General features: G+C 51.1%; 1 protein-coding gene across 2 annotated transcripts in view; it reads left to right on the top strand.

The window, feature by feature from the left end:
* Ctnnbl1 (catenin, beta like 1) overlaps positions 1–21675 on the top strand; it is a 154503-nt gene extending 132828 nt beyond the window's left edge. The window contains exons 13-16 of one of the 2 annotated variants that reach the window (NM_025680.4): positions 880–960; positions 13905–14042; positions 14200–14272; positions 20677–21675. In NM_025680.4, the coding sequence (NP_079956.3) occupies positions 880–960; positions 13905–14042; positions 14200–14272; positions 20677–20765 (381 nt within the window). In that variant the 3' untranslated portion in view covers positions 20766–21675. The remainder of the gene's footprint in view (positions 1–879; positions 961–13904; positions 14043–14199; positions 14273–20676) is intronic. The other variant, XM_006500022.3, reaches the window with a different exon arrangement.

Genomic DNA, 21675 nt, shown 5'->3' on the forward strand with positions numbered 1-21675 from the left:
CTCTGTTATCTGATGTGGTTTTTCATGGTTTAAGGAAATCATGGACAAAGAAACATGTGGAGGGAAATGCATAAATTCACCAAGTCACCGGCAGCTGCCAAGGGTTGGGGCTGGGGTGTGATCTGCCTGGGCTGTCGGTGGCTGTGTTGTTGGAGCAACATGATATCAGCTCCTGTGCAGAAAAATACTGCTTGCCAGAGAGCCAAGGTGGTGCCAGCCTGGTGGATAGGTCAGAAGTCTGGCCGGCATCGCGGCAGCACTTTCTGTCCTTTGAAGGTCTTGGGAAAATGAACCTTTCCAAACCTGCTCAGTGTCCCCAGGCTGTGTTCCAAGATGGCTCTACTAAGCTGAAAACTGACTCAAGTTATTTCTGAACAGACGTCAAAGTCTTTTCTCAAGTTACTGAAGGAGTTTTTCTGGCTCTCTCTTCCAACTCAAAAGCAACTAAAAAGATTTTACTCAGGCATTTTTTTTTTTATTATTGAAAAAAAGATCAGCTCTGGGGCAGAATCAGAACATGAAAGGTTTTGGTTGGAAAAAAGAAATCTAAGTTCTAAGTGAATATCAAGTGTGTAACTTCAAGCATCTTCTCTTTGCAAGAAGAGACTCAAATGTTGACTTATTTATTTGCTGTTAACTAGAATTCTCAGGAGCCCCAAAGGGGCCGGCAGGAGGGGCCCCAGAGGGGCCCGCACTCCTTCTTTGTTCCAGGGCACATGTTCAAGCTGCTGCATGCTGGCTGATGCCGTGTTCTCAGCAGCACCTCTGTCTGCTCTGAGCATGTCCTGATGCTCATCCCCATGTCAGAAGTGGCGGTGTGGCCTTCCTTTGCAGGCAGTGTGCTCATCCCTCCTCTCCCTGCCTGTGGCTCTCTTTCAGGTTGACAGACTAATGGAGCTGCATTTTAAATATCTCAGCGCAATGCAGGTGGCCGACAAGAAGATTGAAGGGGAGAAACATGTACGTACCCTGCCCACTTCTTGACAGTCCCTGACACACACTCCATTTGGTCCTTTGTGTGCCTCCTCTCTACACAGGACAGGTAGGACAAAGGTGTGCCTGCAGCCGTGGGCCACCTAAAGTCCTAAGAGCAGAGCCAGAGACTGCTGTGTATTCATGTGTATTAGTTACTGTTACTGTTTTGATCAAATGCCTGACAAGTCCCGGGGAGAGGGATTCACGCTGGCTCACAGTTTGAGGCCATACAGTCTGTCTGTCCATAGGCCGTACAGTCTATCTGTCCATGGGCATTGCAGTAGCAGATTGAGGCAGCCCATCACACGGCGCCTGCAGTCACCAAGTGGGAAGAGGCTGGGGCTGGGGCTTAGCTTCCTCTCCTCTCTTTATCCAGTCTTTATCCAGACCCCAGCCCATGGGATGATGCTGGGTGGATCTGCCTTCTGAAAACAACCTCACACTCATACCCGATGTGCATTTCCACAGAGGTCAACTGTGAAGATTGACAGTCACAGTGTAACTACCCTTCAAGTGGTTAGCTTTTAAGAGGGTGGATGTAGGACTGGCCAGGGTCATCCTAGGAGTTAGACAAGATCCTAGACAAGCACAACTCTCAGAAGTGCCCAAGGACAGTGCCAGGACTTGGTACCATGGTGACCAAGTTGTATTGGTCAGTTGCTGGCTGCCGTTGTCCTGAGGAAGTGGGGGGATGTGACTCTAAGGAAAGGGATCCCAGAGTAGGAGAGCAGGAGGAAGCTGAGAAGTCAGCAGATCCAGCTTCCCATATGCAGAAGGCACATGGAGTAAAGGCTCCACCTCTGTGGCCAGGCCACGCCCTAAGCTGGCATACCTGGTCCTGTCTTCTGGTCCTGCAGCTTTCTGAGGACCCAGGAAACTCATGAGCCTGGCTGGGTTTCCTTCTTGAGGGGTCTTACCTACTCTTCTGTTAGCTGCTGCCCTCCCCCGATTCTCCCTGCCTCTATATCATTCAGTCTCCAGGCCTATGCCTTACTTAGCACACATCTTAAGTAGAGCAAGTTTTCACATTTCCCTATTGTCCAGTCTGTGTTCTGACCTGTGGACACCCCCCAGTGTGTAGCCACAGTACAGTGTGAGCCCTTTCCTGCTTTTAGCAGTCTGCCGGAGCCCCAAGTTTCCTTGTGATCTTGATTTTCTGAATCTCTCAATTCTCACCTTGAAGAGACCCTCGCAGCTTTGGAGCCTCTCTGCCAGGAGTGTTGGGCATCCACCCCGCAGCCTGCAGAACTCTGCTCATCTGCATTGCACAGCCAAGCTGGAGCTGGGGTGAACAGAGGAGCCTGAGACTTGTTTCTTTGCCACTTCAACTCTGACACAAAGCACAAGTCCACCTAGGCAGAGCAGTAGACTGTAACTGTGACTCAGTCTTGGAGCTTGCCTGTGATCTCTAAGCCCAGTCAGTGCTCAAGTGTTGGCTGATTGATTGAATTGATTAATAGGGACTTTCTTCTTCACACAGAGATACAACCTCAGGTACAGGCTGAGTCTGTAAACACTGAGCTAGGCTTAGGTACCTAGGCACGCTCCTCACCCCCTCCTTCATTCTATCTGATACCTGAGGGGCACTGGGGGACTGATGAGTGCCACAGTAAGGGAGCCTTTCTTTGTGAGAGTGACAACTAGACACAAATGAAGATGCTCTACTTCTGTGTGGGAGCAGCCATGACACCACCGGAACTCTAGCCCAGCCATAGCCCCTCATAGAACCTGCTGGAGCAGATTCCAAGTGGCAGAAGAAAACCTGGGAGGCAGATACACCATCTTGAAGTTACTATCAGTCATGGCTTGTCACTGTTCCTCGTGTGGCTCCTAGGTCCCTTTAGCTTAGTGTTTCACTTAATGGCACAGCCAGGTGCTTTGTTAGAGGTGGGGGTACACACTCCGAGGAAGACCAGTAGGCACTTGAGTGTTGGGAGCACCTTGCACGTCACTGTTAGGGTCCTTGGTGTGCTTCCCCAAAGATGATCCATTATCTGCATTGAAGAGGGTGTGGAATTGGTTTGCAGTGAGGGAGAGTGATGGCTGCAGCCCCACCCCCAGCCTCCAGCAGGCTGCTGTGTGCCACCAACTCGGGCCCTGCCATTCGCTGACAAACAGCTGTCTCCTTGGTGCCAAGGCCGTTTTGCTGGGCACTGGCAAACATTCCAAGGCCATTAGTGCTCAGCAGCCTCGTGCTGCTCCAAGAGCCAAGGCAGGAGGGGCATGTTGGTGAGAGGCATTTGCTGCCAGCACTTGGGCTGTCTTGGCAGATGAAGCCACCTCATGGGTGTTGTGTCACAGAGCAACACAAGCTCCCTTTCACCCCTTCCTCCTGTTGTCCTCTCTAAGTCATGGACAGCTGCTCTCCCTGCTCCCAGTACAGACGTTCTACACCGAGTGGGAACTCCTCAGCCAGTGCTGATGCAAGCACTATTTCTAAGGCATTTGGATGGCAGTGACCCTCAGATTAGGAATGAGGGTCTAGTATTTCACTAAGCCTGAAAGGACACCCACTCTAGATAACAGAGTCAAACATTGGCTTTTCAGTGTCTCTCACCCTAACCTTTCCCTGAAAACCTCCATTTCTCTGTATGTGGTTTGCACTTGACCAAGATTCAGTGGAGAGAATCCAGTCATTTGGCAAATGTTGATAGACTCCTGTTCTGGGCCAAGTGCTGGACCAGGCACTGGCCAAAGACGAGAGGCCCAAGTGCCAATTAGAAACCTGAGTGTGGTGTGTGCTGCTGGGGAGAGCCAGGGACCCAGAGGGCAGCTCAAGCCACCCCAGTGACTCTGTGACTCTTCCACATGCACACCAAGTAGGGATGGGGTTTTTCAGTCTACTGCCAGACCCTGGGAGAGGAGGGGGGACCAGGGAGGTGGCCTTTCCCTGACTCTCTGCTCAGGACACATAGCCTCACTGGCCCGGACTATTTTTCCCCATTTGTTTTTAAGGTGTTTGAATTTTTGTGCTTGGAGAAACTGGGTAGGTAGTGGTATAACAAGTAACGCCTGACCCAGCACCAGGAACAGGCAGAGAGCCTTTGTTTCCTTTTCTCTGGGAGGTCCCTGTTAACTCCCAGTTGGTTCTCTGCCTTCCCTACACCTCCAGCCCTGTCTTCCTGCCTTGGGTATTAGAGCTAGTGCCTCCTACAAGGTCAGATCTCATTAAATATGTGCCCACCTCAGAGAAATAGTCATAAAACCCGTCCCTTCATAGCTGGTAGGCAGTGTGCTTGTTTGCTTCCTCTGTGCCTGTCATTTTGTTGGTGGTGGTGGTTGGTTGGTTTTGGTTTTTCTGAGGCAGGGTTTCTTTTTGTGTAGCCCTGACTGTCCTGGAACTCACTCTGTAGGCCAGGCTGGCCTCAAACTCAGAGATCCACCTGTCTCTGCCTCCCCAGTACTGGGACTAAAGGTGTGCACCATCACCACCCCAGCATGGTCTCCTCTTAAGATTTTCACCCTGAGCCTGAGGAAAGGACCACTGCTCCTTGAGGGAGTTCGTTGTCTGCCCCCTGGGTGTTAAGGATGGAGGGATCTGCCTACCTCCACGTTGTTCCAGAACTTTCATTTTTGCTGGTAGTGCTTAGTTTACAAAACAACAAAACCCCACACAACCCCTCTCACTGAAAATACTTGAAAGTACACACAAGTAGATTCTAATGTGACTGCAGCAGTAGCATAGTGTTTGGTTGGTGATGGGTCTTGTCTTGTTGCTTGCAGTGTTAGGAATAGAAGCCAGGGCCTTACACATGCAGGGCAAATGCTCTCCTGTGGAGCAACATCCCCAGTCCTGCAGCTGTCTGCACTAAGGAAACAAACATGCTTAGAAGCATGCATGGGACTCCTCCAGCACTAGATTATTTTAGCATTTTCAGTTCATAGTATATTACTACAGCAGTACATAACTGGAAGAGAGCGCCGTCCATGCCTTGGGCTGGTTGGTGCCCAGTGTGTTCCGGCTGTACTCAGTGTCCTTGAGATCCAGAGTGAAGTTGGACATACCCCAGGGGCTCCTGGTTAACAAGATTTGAACTTTTAAAGGCCGTGTAATGTTTCCAACTCTTCCAGCAAGCAGCAGCCCTCGTGATCAGTAAATATCCAGGGCGCTTGTCTCAGCAGATTTCACTGGGCTCCCCAAACAGGCTGAAGCCCAGAAAAGACCAGGATCCCTGTGGGTTCAGCGTACAGAAGCTGCCTTCAGAAGCAAGACGTAATTAGATAGGTGCTGGCAGGGATTTCTGAAAGAGGGAGGAGAGCCTTAGAGAGAGGCTTTTCTTTCTTAGTTCCTGGGAAAATTATACTCAGCAGGTTTATTCAATAAAGTGTTCTCACCACATACTTCTCACCGTAATGACTTACAAATTGCATGCTAATTTTGCCACAGTTAAGTCATTCTAGGCTTTATCCTGCAAAGAAAAAGATGGACTCTGTAATGAAACAGTATCCACAGGACTTGATATCTTAAGCAGACTGGCTGTTTCTTCAGCATCCAGAACTCACTTGAAGATATGGGTGAACGGGGGTGAAGGGTGGAATGAGCATGTGGGGTGCGTGACCCTGAGCGCCAGGTGGAGATCTGGTTTCTGCTGTTCTACTAACTATGCTGGAAGCTTCCAAAGCAAGCTTTAAAAAAGAGAGAGTGCATCCTGCTGAGAGTTCCTCTCAGCCCATCTTTAAGCCAGTACCTCACAGACTTTCTCAGCCAGGGAGTTTGCCAGTAGAAGCTAGTGGGGAGGGTGTCTTTTCCTGTCTCCTACTGCCCTCTTTGGACACCCACTGTTTCAGCCATGGCCCCTTTGGTGCCTCCTGCTTCTCTGACAGTCATTTCCAATCAGTTACTGGAAAAGAAGTCAGTAGGTCTGAGTTCTGGATCCACACCCCTGCACTTGCCTTACAGCATCGTGGCCCTGAGCACAGTGCTTTTCCTTTCTGAAACTGAGTGCTCACTCAGTGAAGCTAACATCTCACCTCTCCGCCACCTCCCAGGCTTGTTGTCGGGTTTGCAAGGGTTAGGGCTGTGCCCCCTCCCATACCTCTGTAGGCTCACAGTCCGGTGTACCTGGATGTCACTTATAGGCTCCTCTGGCTCATTAAGTCAAACCCAAACCATGGGGTCCGCAGAGTGGGAACACCCTAGGACCATTCACCAGTGTAACCAGTCAGACCCTGGAAGCCATCTGCTGCCTCACATCCACCAGACAAGCTCTACCGGCATTGGCTCCCAGCCCTTCTCACTGCCACGGGCTTCATCACTTCCTTTGCTTTCACACAGCAGCCACCTAACTAGGCTCCTTACTCTAGGAGTGTGCCCTGTGGGTCTTCCTCACCCTACCCAGAGAGTATCTACGTGCATACTTGCTTAGACCATTCCCAACACTCACACACACACTCACACACACACACAGTCAATCCAGTGTTGTTGTGATACCATCCGCTTGTAGGTGAACCTAAACCAGGCCCTGCCACATCCCTTGCCCATCACTACATGAAGAAGCCACTTGTTGCTTCTGGATTCACTTTCTCAAATCTGCAAGAGCCAGGTGTGGTAGTGCACAGCCATAATCTCAGCTCTTGGGAGACCGAGGCAGAAGAATCTCAGACCCAAGGCTGAAACACCCACTGGACACTTGCCCGTTATGTCTGCAGCATCTCTTCCGCACCCTCCTCTGCTGCAGCTGGCTGCCCGCCCCTTCAGTAGCCTTCAGGGCTCGGGTGTGTAGACAGATATTAGGTGTGTGTGTGTGTGTGTGTGTGTGTGTGTGTGTGTGTGTGTGTGTGGTGCCTGTCATACAGAGCAGCTGCAGTAGTAGTCTCCCTCAGTTCTTAGAAACCCATCCCTGAGGATGCCCAGAGCCTCGCCGTGGTACTAAGCACATCTGCACCACAGCCTCGGGATGCAGATGAGAGACTTGGCCACTGTTCTGGCTCTGCCTCCCTTGAACTCCCTGCTTTGCTTACTGGCGAAAGTGAGTATAAGAGCACTGATCTTGCGCAGTGGAACCTAAGCACAGATAGTCCCTGGCTTAAGAGGCTGTTCGTCAGAATTATTGTCACAAGTGGCTCTGGCCTGCGTGCTTGTCCGTCCGTCCTCCAATCCAGTGGAGTCCTCACTGGTAGAGTTTGCGTGTACTTTCTCCCCATAGAACCATCATTTTCTGATAATACCTGCTATGGTGGGAACTCTGCCTCTCAATACTTGTTCCCTGTTGGCAAAAATGAACAGTTGGGTGTTTGGGGTTTTGTTTGTTTGTTTTTTAGGGGAAAGGAGGCACAACAGAACCAAGGAACCCTGTATAGCCAGGTTAAGTACCAGCTTTGCCACACAGAGTGGAAAGTGCCCTTTGTTCTAGGAGGGACAAGGCCATTTGTGGGAACCTGGCACATGCAAGTGTGCTTGTGTAATCAGCCTCCTCCTTATGACCAGGCCCTGGCCTAAGAGCCAGCCGTGGATTTTTATGCACACACACCGAACCCCAGATTCCTAGCCTCCCGCTTCCCAGCTGAGAAGACAGGCTTCTAAGATCTGCACCCTATTTTAGAGGCATTTGGAGGAAGGGCTTTATTTGGGGACATTTGCATCTCTTGTCTCCATTTACCACTTCCAGTTGGGGCTGCATGTAAAGGGTTCACAGCCACCTCTTTATGATGGTCCCCTTCCCTCAGCCTGAGACAGCTAGCTCACTACCTGTCAGGGCAGATGAGAAATGCCATCAGAGCCCTCCAAGGGCTTGTGCCAGAGAGAGGCAAGGGAAACTGGTGGTTTGGTTGTGCTTCCAAAGCCAGATTAACATTTACAGTGGAGATGCAGCTGAAAGAGAGAACACACCAGCCTGCAGTAATAGCACCTTGACGTTCCACATTCCCCTCTCTGGTATCTTTGGCGATGAATCTGTTTATTTTAGCAACCCTCCGACAGGCTTATGCTGCTGGGAACTGCAATCTGTTCCACTTACAGTGCACCATTCACTCAATTACCATCTAAGATTTTATCCCAGCCCTCGTGTACAGAGTGAGCAAAACAAAGCCTAGCAGGGTGTCTTCTCACTCTGTCTCCCAAACTGAATATGGAATCTTCTGATCTAGCTCTAGTCTCTCCTCCCTCACCCACCATGCTTTCACACGGTCCCATGTGTGCCAGCCTAGTATTAAACTACTCTGTAGCTAACCAAGGATTGTCCTCAGTTTCTGGTCCCCTGCCTCCACCCCTCAAGCAGTAGGGTTGCAGGTGTATACCACCATGATGAGATGGCTGAGATGCAAACCCAAGGGTGTCGGGAGCATGAGGTGGGAGGTACCCACTCTCCAGCCAGGCTACATCCCGGCCCTCCTCTCATTTCTAAATATCTTCTTTACTGGGAGAAAGGCAGGCCAAGAATCCCTATGTTTAATGTTCCTGGTTTACACTAATTCCCATATAACTTAAAGACAGTGGCTAATGCTGGAGTGGTCCATGCTACTAAGATGATGCTCTTTTACACTATGAAAGGGAACACAGGCTTGGAGCCAGAGTGTGGGCCTCTCTGCCCTAAGCTTCCAATGTGGAATGTGGATATAGTCATACCTCTTACCTCTTACCTCTTGGGGTTCAGAGGAAGAAATATTATTCATCCGGGGCAGCCTGGCACTCAGGAAAAAACACTTTTGCTGAAAATGAACAGACTAAAGGAAAGGCCTTGCGCCAGGGAAGGATGCTGGACTCACCCACTGAAGGGCTGCAGTAGTCACGTGATATATGTCTCAGCTTTTTCCCTCTGGAATCTGAAGGTGAAACCTGCTACCCATGCCCAGCAGGGGCCACACAGGGCAGAAGGCAGTCACTTTCACCTCCCTGTGGAAGGCTTTAAAACTTAACTCCTGTCCTGTTCCGTGTGAATTCCAGCATATGTAGAGATTCTCTGGAAGGCTTTAAGACTTTAAAACTCCTGTCCTGTTCCATGTACAGGAAGCATATGTAGAGATTCTCCTTCTGAAACTTGGTAAGTGGGGTGGCATGTGCACCCAGACTCAATATCTCTTTAACAGCCCCAGCGGAGGAGCACTTGATTTGCATACCCAAGTTGGTTGTGAATTATCTGCCCAGTGCAGTGGCAGACCCAGCGGCTGTGTGTTTGTTGTAGGGAGGTTTAATTTACTTATGGGAGGGTGATCTGAATGGTTAACTGCCATGCCCAGCTCAGGTGTTAATGTTTGGCTCCAGCACCAGGCATTTCTTGAACTGGCTCCCCTGATCACCGCCATCCGTCAGCCTAAATCCATCCACACAACCTCAAACAGGCAGAAATCCTGGCACCTAGCTAGGAAGGTACTTCAGCCCTGGATGATCTGTTAGCTTAGTATTTGTGTCACTGTGCTAAAGAAAGTCTGGGCTGCAGGGTAGACAATGCAGAGGCCACTCAGCCAGCACTCTGTTCCTTGTGCAATCGTTCTTGAAATGTGCCTCTCCTGTGGGTGGGCTTTGTTCAATGTATCTCAACTACCCTACAGGTTTGCTTGTCTGTCTGTAGAACAAAATCATTGGCATGCCTGAGACCTGCGTCACTATGGGATCCATTCACTAGGAAAGAGATTGGATGGAGAAGCTTACAGTGAACATTTTAAATCCTTAAGTTTCTGTATTCCCCAGACACAAGTCCCAGGCAGCTGTATAACTTGAGCTGTGCTAATAGTCATTTGGGAGTCTTCGGCACCCTTAGAGTGTCTGTCAGATGTGGACTTTGTGGTGCCAAGACCAAGGGTAGAGGAAGGCAGGGACTTGCTGTATCGTGTCCTTTGCAAACAGAACAGAACTTGAGAAGGTGGGCTGGAAAGAATTGTGCCCAACCTTACTTGCTTCCCATCTGAGTGACATAGAAACGGTTTCTTTTGTTTCCCCTTAATAGTAAGAGCATGTTTGCATTCTGTATCCCCAAACCCACCGCCCAGAATTGTAACAGGCTAGATAAAATGCCAACCCAAAATCTCAGCCTCACTGCACTGCACTTTCTATGGCACTTCTGAAACTGCTAGGGTGGACACCTAGCCTTGAGAAGCCAGCTTGGCTCAGTGCAATCAGTGATGGCCACGCCCTTCCTGGAGAGGAGCTGTTGACTTCTCTCAGGTCTATACTTGAAGGTTCTGCTTTCCAGTCCTAAGGCTGTATGTTTGGAGTTGAGCATTGAGTGGACTGATGTTGGGGCTGCTTCCAGGAAAGAGAGAGAAAAAGAGACAGGTGGAGCTTGGTGTTGGTCTCTTGGTTCTGTGCATTCTACAGAACTGCATGGAGAAGCCTGGGGGCACAGTGTCCTGTCCAGTTAAAAAGTCAGGCTGTAGGGTAAGTGTGTCAGAAAGCAGTATTGGGGCACTGGGCCATTGAGAGGAACACAAGCAGCTGGCCTAGCCTCATTGTAGAGCCCTGGGCTCTTTATCATCTCTGTTTGTTATTCTGACCTCAGTGCCTGCTGGTCACTGACGTGGAGAACACAGGTGCAGGTCTCCGTCCCAGTGCTGCCAGCCTGGCCTGGCGAGGTGGCCCTGCTTGAGCTGGTCTAACCATGGTGTGTGAGAGCCCATGTGGAGAAAGGAGTGATGGCCTGACACCAAAGGCCACCTTCAGGGGCTCAGCCGCTCCCTTCCGTGGGTGCGTGATGTAGCCGTGATCATTATTCCCATGGCCTCCTGTATTGCTCTCCCATAGTAATCTATCAGAACTAATGTGAGCTGCTGGTTACTGGAAGGTCGCAACCAAAGCCACTCCCCTGCTTCCTGTCCATGCACCGTGCTTCACCACTCTGCTCTCCCAGGCCAGCCAGGCTGGCCTCTCTTTACCATTGTTTCTAGCTGTTCCTTTTGTAGTCGGTTGGTTTTTTTTGTTGGTGTTGGTTTTATTTATTTATTTATTTATTTATTTATTTATTTATTTAGAGAAAGGGTCTCATTATATAGACTAGGCTGGCCTTATCAAAGTCATCGAAATTCACCTCTTCTTGTGTCTAGTATGTCCTATGAGACTCAGTCAGATCCCAGCGTAGAGACTCAGCCTCTCCCCGCTCCCTCAGGCTTCATCCAGCCTCTGGGTCCTACAGGATTTATGCAGGGCACATGTCCTGTCCCCATGCTGCCTTCAGAAATGGTTCACTCCTGTACGTTAAGCTCCTGACACTGTGAGAGCCTCTGCAGTCCCAGCTCAGCACACGGTGGTGGCTGGGTGGATGCAGGGATTCCAGTCCCTCCAGAAGCCTCCTTCCTCTCCCCTATTTATTTTTCCTTCTGTCTTCTCTGCCTTAGGGTAATATTTCTTGCTCCTCGACACCTACTAAGGCCAGGTCCTGAACTGCCCACTGTTACTCATCTCCACAGGGAGGTGGACCAGACAAGTGTCCCCTCCTCAGGGAGTCTGTATTCTGTTAACGGGCAATTATGAATAATGAGCAATTTCACCTCCGAATGCCTTGGTTTCTGATTTGTGCGGTGGGATTAATAATCCCTTCCCTCTACCCTTTAATTTTGCTCCTAAAGAGATGTGTGTATAATAAGACCTTAAACTCTATAACGATGTAGAAATGCACAGTACGGGTACCGGATGCTTTTGTGAATGGAAGTCAGGGTGATTCCTGGGCCTCCCACCCACCCACCCCCGGAGCAGGAAGTTAGGATCTGCGTGAGATGAGAATGAGACTCTTTATAAACTGTGGCATCAGCCTTGCTCTGTGACTAGTGTGTAAGCACTAACGATTACCACATAACCAGGAAGTTGGCTATTGAGCGAGGCTGAGGATCCTTGTGTGATCCCCAGGCAGAGCAGAGTGGCTTGCAGCCCTCTGACAGGCCTTAGGGGCGAGATGAAAAGTAGCCTTGCGCTGCTGCAGGCTGGCCCCCCGGGTAAATAAAGAAGTGCATTATCTGCGACTAAGTGGTCTCTGAAGGGCTCCTGCTGGAGATTGACGGCCATGTGTTAAGCCTTCCAGTTCTAGTGTCCCCAGGGCTCCCTCAGTGACAGGAGCCTGTGTTGTCAGAAGGAGCCATGGCCATAAAAATAGCCGGGGAATTAGGAAATGGGCCGTTGTCATCACAAGTGTAGGCTGTGCGCCTGCCATCGTAGACCGTCTTAGATTGGAGCAGACTCTCAAGTCCTCCATTCCTGCACTAAGGCCCTCAGCAGAGAAGCCTTATTCACCCTGGGCCCCGCCCAGCCTCCGGTGCTCACAGTCCACCCTGTCAAATGTCCACATGATGACAACAGAGTCTGTGGCAGAGGTGCACAGGGAGAGGGTGTGTCACCTCAGGTACTCATGAGATATAGAGGAAGGAATAGGCAGTGACCTTAAATAATCAGGAAAGGCTTTGTAGAAGAGGTTGCCTAAAAACAGCACAGACTTGAGGGACAGTCAGGGTCCATGTTAGGGAAACATGAGGCTAAACTGGGGGTGAGAATTCTCCCATCAGTCCCTGCTGCTTGACCACAGTTTGGGAGAGGGGTGGTGTTCTAGAAGTGCTGTAGGCTAGAGGGTGATCAGTAAAAACTGCTGCGTAACGGGCCGTGCATGGGAGAGCATGAGAGAGTGGCATGGTGTGTGCATGGTGTCTTTATAATCCTGTTTCGTTTGGGGAATTGTTTTTTAAAATAAGAATTGGCTGCAAAGGAAGAGGAGTACAGACAGTCTGGCGGGTCTTGGAGAGAGCCTGTCATCACTTCGGAGGTATAGAGGGATGACAGACTTGTGAGAAATAATGGGACAGTTGTATCTTGTCACAGATATTATATAACAGAAGCTAGGGGACACACATGCCAGTCCTGTTGTCTGGACACTGGGTAGGATGGGGAGAAAGGGACTGGGTTCTTGTGATGGAGAGTGGAGGACTGTACGTCTTACGGAGAAGTTACCTGTGCAGCGCAGAGTGGGTAGGCTGAAGCAGCTCATCTCCTGGAGAGGAGGGAAGGGCAGGCTCAGAAGCTTGGGGGGGGGGGGTAGACCAAAGGATTTTATAAAGAACTTACAGACAAGTCAAAGCCTCCTGACACAGAAATGATGGCTGTGTAAGAAAAGAGCCACTCATTCCCTTCATGTGGTTATTCCACTTCAGTACTGTGCCACGTACTCATGTACCAGTATGGCGTGTCAAACACTTTATTTTTTAATTTTTGTTTGAATATGTGTGTGCAAGTGCATTTGCATGCGTGCACACATGTATGTGGAGGTCAGAGGTCCACATGTCTCCCATAATCACTCTCTACCTTTTTGTCTGAAAGATGGTCTCTTGATAACCTGGAGCTCACCCTTTGGTTAGGCTGGCTGCCACTGGACTCCAGGGATCCTCTTGTGTCTGTCTCCTGATACCCCAGGACTGCTTACAAGTATCCACCCACATGCTAGCTTTTTCCTGGGGTGCTAGAGGCCTGAGCTCAGGTCCTCGGGCTTGTATGGTAAGCACTTAACCCACTAAGCCATCTCCCCAGCCTCCAGTTAAGCTTTTTTGTTTTTTTAAGCAAACTAAACTTTAGCCAAGATGTGGTGGCACATAACTTTAATCCCAGGATTTGGGAGGCAAAAGTAGGTGGAACTCTGTAAGTTCGGGACCAGCCTGGTCTACATAGTGAGTCCTAGAATATATATAGAGAGAGACCCTGTCTCAGAAAAACAAATGAAAACCTTAATTTTTAAAATAGAAAGGCTGATACTTGCTTAGGCTGTTTCTCTTCATCTTTTCTGGGATGGAATATGCAGATGAGTGAGGTCATATTGGCCCCAAGTCATCAGAAAGGAAGTCTGAGCTTTGAACTTGTCTTTGTGGCTTCCATGGTCCATGCAGAATGAGGAGCACCGGGAAGATGCTCAGGACAGAGGGACGAGGGCTTTCCCTGTAGGTAGTGCTGTTCTTTGTGGAGACTCATCCTTTGCTTCTCCGAGTGGTACCCAGCCCTTACCCACCCCGTGCTTGTTTGTTTCCAGGACATAGTGCGGCGTGGGGAGATCATAGACAATGACATGGAGGACGAGTTCTACCTGCGGCGCCTGGATGCCGGGCTCTTCATCCTACAGCACATCTGTTACATCATGGCGGAGATCTGCAATGCCAATGTCCCCCAGGTAGGAGGGTTCCTTCTCCTTCCTGGCCACGCACATGGATAGAGGCACAGTGCTTCCCATAGTCCCCTCACTGTGGGTCCTCAGTTTTGGGTGGGGTAAGGATGACACTGTGTCCTGGAGACTTCTTCCTCATCCCATTCTTTGCCGTCCTTGTTAGATTCGCCAGCGGGTTCACCAGATCCTGAACATGCGTGGCAGCTCCATCAAGATCGTCAGGCACATCATCAAGGGTGAGTTGGGTGCTGCTGGGTTGAATCTCTGGGGGCCACTCATGCTTGCTGCACACCCCATAAGTGTGCACGGCAACTGGTGCTCCAGATGTTCTGGAGAGAAAGCACAAGTGCCTCTACACCTCACTGTGCCGGGCCATCTGTGGTGAGCACAGGTATGAAGCACTCGGGCTCAGGACCTTCTGCTTCTAAAACACATATAGGATAGGGAGGTGCTCAACCTCACATAGCACGAGGACTTGAGTTCAGATCCCCACCACAGCCTGGCACACATCAGCAGGTGGGGTCAGGAGGATCCTGGAGCTTGCTGGCCAGCCAGTCGAGCTGAATCTGTCAGTTCAGGCTCATTGAGAAAGGTGCCCAACTTTAACCTGTGGCCTCTACATGTATACACACACAAGCATGCGCTCACACACCAACAGGTACATACACATTTCACCCACACACTAAAGCCACAGTAAAGCAGAAAATAAGGACATAGTTCAGAGAACGAGGACATGACAAGCAGCTGTGGCTTTACCAGCTGAGCGGTGACTCTGAGGTGGTATCTTAGCAAGATTCACCTCACCCATGCCAGCACAGTGAGGAAGAGTGCGGGAAGGTTGATCGAGGTGCTGCTGGCTCTGCACCAAGTGTAAAGGTGAGCATTTCTCTTCCCTCCATTCTCGAGGATATCTCCCAAGTGCTCCTGGGTCTTTATCTGGACCTGACAGGCTGGAGTAGCCCTGGAAAGGCTCTGGTCATCCAGTGAGCCTCAGTCACAAGACAGACTGTCTGTCCTGAGCTCAGGCTGCAGGAGCAACGTGGACCACTTCAGCTTGTCACTAACTGGGACATGGTGGCCTTAGACGTCCAGGATGACACCACAGTTAAGGGTCCTGTCGAGTTGGTGGAGCACAGACAGCCACTTTCCTCCTGGACCTCGATCTGCACACTGCTTAGATGAGCTACATTGCCTGAGGTTTTGCATCTCAGTTGCCTGTAGCTCCTTGCTACAGATGTGGAGATGGGAAGATGAGAGGCTGTGAGGCCAGCTGCAGTCTGCCTCCTGGCTCTGTGATGGCTGTTTTACCTCAGGAGGAGACCCAGGCTCTGTGCACCATGCAGGTGAAGAAGGTGGCTGTGGCAGTTGATGGGAACTGTTTGAGTCTCAATAAGCTCAATGAGTAATGATGGCGGTCATAAAATGTTAGATAATTATGCTCATCACTGCCATCAGTAAGGCTCATCTGAAGGCCTGTGGGAGGCCTCGGAAGAGAACTGGCATGAAGCTGGTCTGGGGGCTGAGACAGTGACATTCCAAGAGGAAAGAACAGTATGAGTGAAGAAGGTATGAGCCGAGCCATATGCTTGGTGCAGTCCTGCAGGGTGGCGCCCATGGAGTCCATGCTGATGATGGACAGTGGCTACGAGGCCTTAGCATCTGCTCTTCTCTCAAAGGGAAGAGGGTGGGGTGGCCCTGGCCCTGTGGGGGACCCTGGGTGTTCCCTTCAGTGTGAGCCAGCCTCCTGGGGAGGGGGGTGCCACCAGTAGTGCCCCTCCAGCCTATAAGTGCCATTTACTTCCCACGCCTACGTGCTCAATTAGAGCTTTTGATCACCCTGGCTCTGCTGTCTTGCTTCCAGGCTTCTCCCCACACCTCCATCCCTTTAGTCAAAACAGCAAGCTTCCAGGAAGGAAAAAAGTGTTGGTAGCGGCTAGAAACATAGTAGGTGGATGTTTTCTTTGTGGACCTTAGGTCATTCAAAACATCCCGTTCAAGCCAGCCTCTGCCACCCTCTGTGCTGGCTTACCCTGCGTGCTGACAGCATTATCCACTGAGGGTCTGGGGGAGGGGGGCTCTGCAGCTGCTCTCTGCTATGGCTTCTTTCCCCCACCTCTGGCCAGACCCCACACCCTCCTTCCAAGCCCAGTTCTCTCAGCATTGACCACAGCTAGCCCTGCAGGAAGTCCTGCCCACTCTGCCTCCTGAAGCTGCCTTGAATCTATCTGCTCCTCTCCATCTGGATTCCTCCCAAGCACTTTATCACAGTCAGTAATTGTTTTTATTTATGTGTTTGTTTACTCATTTGATCTGTCTCACACATTAAAATGGAGGCTCCATGATATAAGGCGTGTTGCTGCTGTATTCACCATGTCTCCTAATTCCTGGGCAGCCGCTCATAATAGGAACTCAGCAGTGTTTCAGCACTGCTCATCAGAGCTCTCCTCTGCAGGGATTCATGGTGAGGATGTCCCCTAAGATTCCTCCTGGCTCTTCAAGTGCTGGCTGGGCACTGTGTCCCCAGTACCTACCCTCGCAGAGGATGCAGATCTAAGGGACACGGGTGGATCAATGACCAGTTACAATTCAAACATTCAGTGGACACTGCTCTGGCCCAGATCTGCCTCTAGTGCAGGAGAGACAGTGCGTCCCTTCTCCTTGTTGATCACAGACATAGCATGCTAAGTGCCACCCAGGAGTTGTAAACATGGAGCTAAGGAGCACCAGACAGGCAGGGGGCAGAGACCGACCCAGCCACATCCAGGCAGAGGAGCAGAGGTGTCAGTGATCTGGACTAGGTCCCAGCAGGTGAGACACTGGTATCATGGCAGGTTAGGAATTCTTTGGGTTCACAGTGAGCTTGGGATACGTGTGGTAACCATCACCGTTTGCCAGAAGCCTGTAAGCACCTCCCTAGGGCTCACAGGAGAGGGTTTGGATATTTGAAGCCATTAGTGTGCGGGTACAGTTACAGGAGGGAACTGGGTGCCATTACTTGGTCAAGAAGGCCTGCAACAGTGATGCTGACCTTTATAATAGGAGGGTCTCAATCCTGTCCTGAGGCCGCCCTGCCTCTTACACGGCAGGGGAGCCTATCCCTGTGCTGTGATTCAGGGCTGGTGCTGTATCTCTGACCCCTTACAGGGTGCAGGACCCTCAGGGCAGTGTGAGGTCAGGGTTGAGATTAGAGGGCAGGCAGTAAATCAAGGCTGGCTCTGTGCAGGCCACCCCAGGAAGCCTGCCCTGCCCTCCTCTCAGCCCCATCACTCCCCTCCCTGTCACCATCAAACTGAGTGAAGAAACAAAGCCTCGTAAAGAACACCAGCTCATCGCTCTGTCCTCTTTGATTTTAATTTTGTTTTTCAGTTTGGGTTGCTTCCTTTTTTTTTTTAACATACTAATTAGATGAGAGCTTTTTTTTTTCTTTGATTTTATGGCCTACATATTTCCTAAGTTTTGCTGGCAGGATGACAGCTGATGTATCCCTTGAGGTCTCAGGAAACCGCTGATGAGGCAGGCCCAGCAGGGGACTTTCCCAGGGCTTTTAGTCCCCTTTTTCATGGTTTCCCCCTCCTTTTCTGTTGGGGGGTGCCAAGAGCTACCGAATAATTGATGGCTCATTAAAGCCCTGCTCTCTGCAGACTGCTTACTCGGCGCTCCCTGGTCCAGCCATCCCCAAACAGGCGGACAGTTCTGAAGACCACAGGCCCTTGAAGGGACTGAGAAGGGCAGTTCCCCTGTGGGCTCCTCAGGAGAGCGGTGGCTTCCTGCCTCCATCCCTGATACCTGGCACAAAGCAGGGCATGTTCCACTGAGTCAGCTGCGTGCCAAGGTGGGTCCTTAGGCTTCTCTCTGACAGAAGTCCAACCTTAGAGGAAGAGCAGTGCTCCCACTGACACACACACACCTTCTTGGCCTTGGTTGTTATCTGGCTGTAGGGGTTTGTGTTGCTTTCTTCTTGTTTTATTTTTTGAGACAGGGTCTCCCTCTGTAGCCCTGGCAGACCTTGAACTTATGATCCTCCTGTCTCAGCCTCCTGTGCAGCCGTGATTACAGGCTTAACTGTACTTTTATCATGTGTCACCCGTGGTTGTCCAGAAGCCCTGGAATGCAGGGTGACTGCTGAGCACACAAGGCGGGGTTGAGTAGTGTCACCGTGTCCCACGCGTGTCACTCGGGTGCTTGTTGTAAGGCTGAAGTTGCTGTTGCTGGCTGTCTAGGATATGCTCATCCCACGGAGCCCTTTCTTCCTTGGCCTGGAGCTGGCAGCAGCCTGGACTGAGGAACCAGCGGGCAAGCTGTGGCCAGTGCAGTCCAGCCTCCAGACTGGGACGAGCAGGAGCTTTACCAGCCAGCTAAAATGGCCATGTGGCCCATCAGCACCAACAGCAACTTCCTTTCTCAGAAGGTGTCCTTAATAAGTTCCCCTGGCCCAGCAAATGTCCTGCTAAAGCATGTCACCAACCCCAGTGTTGTCAAGCAGGCACTATGGACATGAGGGGCCTGCCTTGGCAGCTTATGTCTTGTGTTTGGTGTATGTCAATGAGGTCTTCAGGGTGGAGATGCTGGCCTGCCCATCCCTCCCTCCTCCACCCTGCATCTCCTCTGAGCAAGCTGCACGCACTGGTCCAGACCCCTGCCTGGAAGACAGCTTTCCCTTTGCCCTCCCCACCCCCTCCCTCTCCCTCTCAACATAAACAGAACAGCTTGTATTCCATGTCTGTATGGTAAACCTGCTGTCTAAAGTTTGCTTTAATATTTATGCGTTCAGCACTGCTGCCTGGGTTAGAGCTCCATCAAAGGCCTTATTCTAAGAGCCTTTCAAATGCTGTGAAAGTAGGGAAGGGCAGTGATGTCCCCCTCTCTCTAGCCCACCCCTCCTCCCCTTCCCTTTCCCTGGTCCTCCATCACTCCCTCTTCCCTACCCCAGAGTGCTCCCTTCAGCTAGCATCTCTCCTCTTCCTTCCCCAAGACCTCTGGGAGGAATCTGTTCAATATTTATCAACTGCTGCAGCAGCTGAAATAACTGGCGGTAGCCAGCACCAAGATCTGCTCTAACCAGAACTCCAGAAACAAAGGTGGAGGCTGGGCTCAGGCGTTGGCCCAGCTGTACTGTGGATGCACACTGCCAGAGACTATAGGAGACGGTGGGGGAACCTGCTTCTGGGGACAGCCAGCTCCCTGTCGGTCTCTGCCCAGTCCACCCCACGCCTGTCCCGGCCACTGAGGCCCTTCAGCACAGCAGTGCACCCAGGCCTGCCCTGTGGAACAGCTTTGGGAGGCTACAGGAGCAGAGTTTCCGGAGCTCAGGAATAGGCAAGAGCAGAGATTACTTTGGTCGCAGATTGCCACTTTGAGGACCAGCCTCACCTCTTTCCACTGCTGATTGTGGATAAACTCCCCCTCTTCTCACAAGCCATACCTCAGTTCCTTCACATCCTCGGGTGCTTCTCTGAGTAGAACTGACCCTTCGACCTGCCTGTGGTTTGGCCACATCTGTAGAACCAGGCACCAGTAAGTGTGAACTTACTTAGCCAGGGTGTGGCTTATCAGCCAGACTTGCCTCCCCCACCCTCCCCACCCCCCACAGCCTGGCTGAGAAACCTGCTAAGATGGCCATGGGGACAGGGCATTCACAGGCTGACAGCTCTTTGTGCTCTGCATCTGGGATGAGTTCCCTCCAGGGAAGTAACTGGGAACATCCATGAGAACTGAAACAGAATGAACACACTGGGACAGGAGAGGATGTGACGTGGCTAACCCCCCAGCGCTCACAGCCCAGCAGGGCCTGCTGCTCACTGCCCCAGGCCTGAGCAGCCCTCCACTGACCTCTTAGATCCTCAGCAAGCCCTCCTCCCCCACAGCTCCTGGCAGCTGCCATGTACTCTTGTTTATATCTCCTTTCTCACCCTCACTGGAAAGTAGGCATTGCAGAAGCAAATCCCTTCTCTTCTCTTCCTCCTTCCCTCTTGCTGTAGGAGGGACTAAATGCATGGCCTAGCACTGAGACACACCCCCAGGGTTTCCTACTTAAGCAGCAGAGTGGGCCTCAATCCTTGCACTTCTAGGATGTTCTCCCATGATTCCATGCTGTTGATCATGTCCCCTCACTGCAAAGCTGTGATACTAGAGCAAAATGCCTGAGGAGGAATACTTTATTATACAGGAAGAAATATATTTCCTTAAAGTTCTAGAGACTGGGATGTCCAAGATCAAAGTTGGTCTTTGGCATAGGAGAGAAAAGCCAAGAATGTTGTCTGTCTGTGTGGCAGAACAAAAGACCCTCGTTGTTCCCCAGAGATGTGTGTAAGAGTCACATCCCATTCATATAGGGGGCAGGGCTGCAGCATAAAGGGTTGGGGGATGCAGGTGTGCAGGCACATCGGTGCCCACTAGGTTTTTGTTGAGGGACAGCATGAAGAGTGAAGCCACACGTGCTAAGCATGGGTGGAAAGCTAAGTCAGACCCTTCCACAGAGCCTCCAGGTCACTGCTGTGGCTGCCATGAAGAGCTGGGCCTCAGTGGCTCACAAGCCTCAGGCTCCTAGTTACGCACTAAGATTTGGGAACGGTGTGGAAAGACACAACTCTGGGGACCACATACATGGTCCAACCTAACTCACCCTGTCCTTTTTCCCTAGAGTACGCAGAGAACATTGGAGATGGCCGGAGCCCTGAGTTCCGGGAGACCGAGCAGAAGCGCATCCTGGCCTTGTTGGAGAACTTCTAGAATGCTAGGGAGAGCGTGACGGCCACCGACCCCTGGCTCCCTCCTGGAAACCATTTTTACAGTTGTATGGCTTGAACAAATTAAAGCTAGTTTTGGTATCCTGGGGCTGACATTGTATGTGTAAGCTTCCCGCCAGCCCTGTCCCGCTCCTCCCCAGTGAGCACAGGCACACCTGGGGAAGGCCAGAGAAGCCAGTGGTGACAGGAGACACCTGGTGTGGGCAGCACCCGTTTGTGCACAGCAGTCTGAACAGGGCTCTGGGACTGCCGGGCACAGGGGATTACCTGCCACTGCAGTCCCAGCACATCACTACACCCCCACCCCCACCCACAGCCCTGTGCTTCTGTCTTCAAATGCCTGGAGTAGGCGAGTCTGCAGACACCACCCAGAGCTGTGGCTGCTGGGAGCTCAGGAGCCAGGGAATGCAGCCAGGAACAGAGGGGCATGGTTTTCTCACAGGGTGGTGGAAACGCTCTGTGGTTGGTCATGGATGTGAGCACACTTCATTGTGAGCACGCTGATACCACGGAGTTGTACATTCTCAGAGGACAAATCAAATGATGTGGTTTCTAATAAAGCTGTTGAGGGAAGGGGGCTGCTAAGCCGTCGACCTTCAGTCTGGACTGCTTCTCTAGTCTTGCGATGTGCTTCCCACAGAATTGTCCTAGCTCTTGTGGGAGTTTGGACGTTACCATTTGCAACCTTAAGATTTTATTCTTGGATGAGTGTGGTGGTACACGCCTTTAATCCCAGCACTTGGGAGGCAAAGGCAGACAGATCTTTGAGTTCAAAGCTAACATGGTCTATAGAGCAAGGTCCAGGACAGCCAGGACTACACAGAGAAACCCTGTCTCAAAAAACCCAAATTAATAATAATATTAATAATAAAATAGTAATAGTGATAATCTGT

This window comes from Mus musculus, chromosome 2 (assembly GCF_000001635.26).
Source record: "Mus musculus strain C57BL/6J chromosome 2, GRCm38.p6 C57BL/6J".
Lineage (NCBI taxonomy): Eukaryota > Metazoa > Chordata > Mammalia > Rodentia > Muridae > Mus > Mus musculus.